The sequence below is a fragment of the Etheostoma spectabile genome, chromosome 19, assembly GCF_008692095.1.
Source record: "Etheostoma spectabile isolate EspeVRDwgs_2016 chromosome 19, UIUC_Espe_1.0, whole genome shotgun sequence".
NCBI lineage: Eukaryota > Metazoa > Chordata > Actinopteri > Perciformes > Percidae > Etheostoma > Etheostoma spectabile.
The window spans coordinates 17,078,140-17,078,985 of record NC_045751.1 but is presented as its reverse complement, the minus strand read 5'-3'; the positions used below and the strand labels follow the sequence as shown (position 1 = coordinate 17,078,985).

The following is an 846-nucleotide window of genomic DNA, read 5'->3' as shown; positions in this document are numbered from 1 at the left end:
CAAATACCTCAATATCGATACCGCAACAATATTGTAGTGTTGACTACTGGTGCTTTCACAAAATACTTGCACAATGAGATTTTTGATAAATAATTCAGTAATGTGGATGAAATGACTAAGTGGGTAAAGGCAAATCATTACAGTTACAATCTGTTAGTTCAGAAAATTACTTTACTTTACTTTAATGCAGCCTTTAAAACCAGGACAAGACACCACTTATGCCATATTACAATATCCAAAATCTAAGACGATATCTATTATCATATCAAAATATTGATATTTTGCCCACCTCTACCACACGTCATATTTAATTGTCACTTTTAAACGACGGCTCCGAGGCAAAGGTGTCTGATGTTTGTTAAACGGCTGCTCTTTCCAGTGGGCAGGCCTAAGACGCAAAGAGAGGAATCAGGGAGAAGAATTGGGGATGTATAATTTGGGAAATGGGAAAGGGCTCTGGTTTTAGAACTACAGAATTCTGGGAAATGGCTTACAAAATCCGATGTAAAGTGTCTGGTTTTAACCGTTGTGTGTGTCTTGTTTCCATTCCCAGTCAGCACCATCATGCATGTTCTCCCACCTCCCAGTGTCCAGTTTCAGCACATGGCTGTCTCTGGAAAACACCTGACTGTCCTTAAAGGTATACCAGCAGCACGCACGCACAAACACTAGAGCTGGAACAATTCTAAATGTTACTGTACAATAATTGTCTCAGATGTAATTGCGATCAGTCAAAAAAAAGTATGTATTACTTTTTCAGATAATTTATGCAGTTTTTCAACAATTTTGCATGAATCCCAGGATATGTTTTTTGGTAATGTGTGTGTATATATATATATATATATA

General features: G+C 37.1%; 1 protein-coding gene and 1 long non-coding RNA gene across 3 annotated transcripts in view; one reads left to right on the top strand and one right to left on the bottom strand.

The window, feature by feature from the left end:
- trappc14 (trafficking protein particle complex subunit 14) overlaps positions 1 to 846 on the top strand; it is an 18,526-nt gene that overhangs the window by 5,636 nt on the left and 12,044 nt on the right. For both annotated transcript variants that reach the window (XM_032544446.1, XM_032544447.1), the window contains exon 4: positions 554 to 640. In XM_032544446.1, the coding sequence (XP_032400337.1) occupies positions 554 to 640 (87 nt within the window). The remainder of the gene's footprint in view (positions 1 to 553; positions 641 to 846) is intronic.
- The window catches only part of LOC116707229 (uncharacterized), a 13,875-nt gene continuing 13,726 nt past the window's right edge, over positions 698 to 846 (bottom strand). Inside the window, exon 5 of the long non-coding RNA XR_004336428.1 lies at positions 698 to 710. This is a non-coding gene — a long non-coding RNA (uncharacterized LOC116707229). The remainder of the gene's footprint in view (positions 711 to 846) is intronic.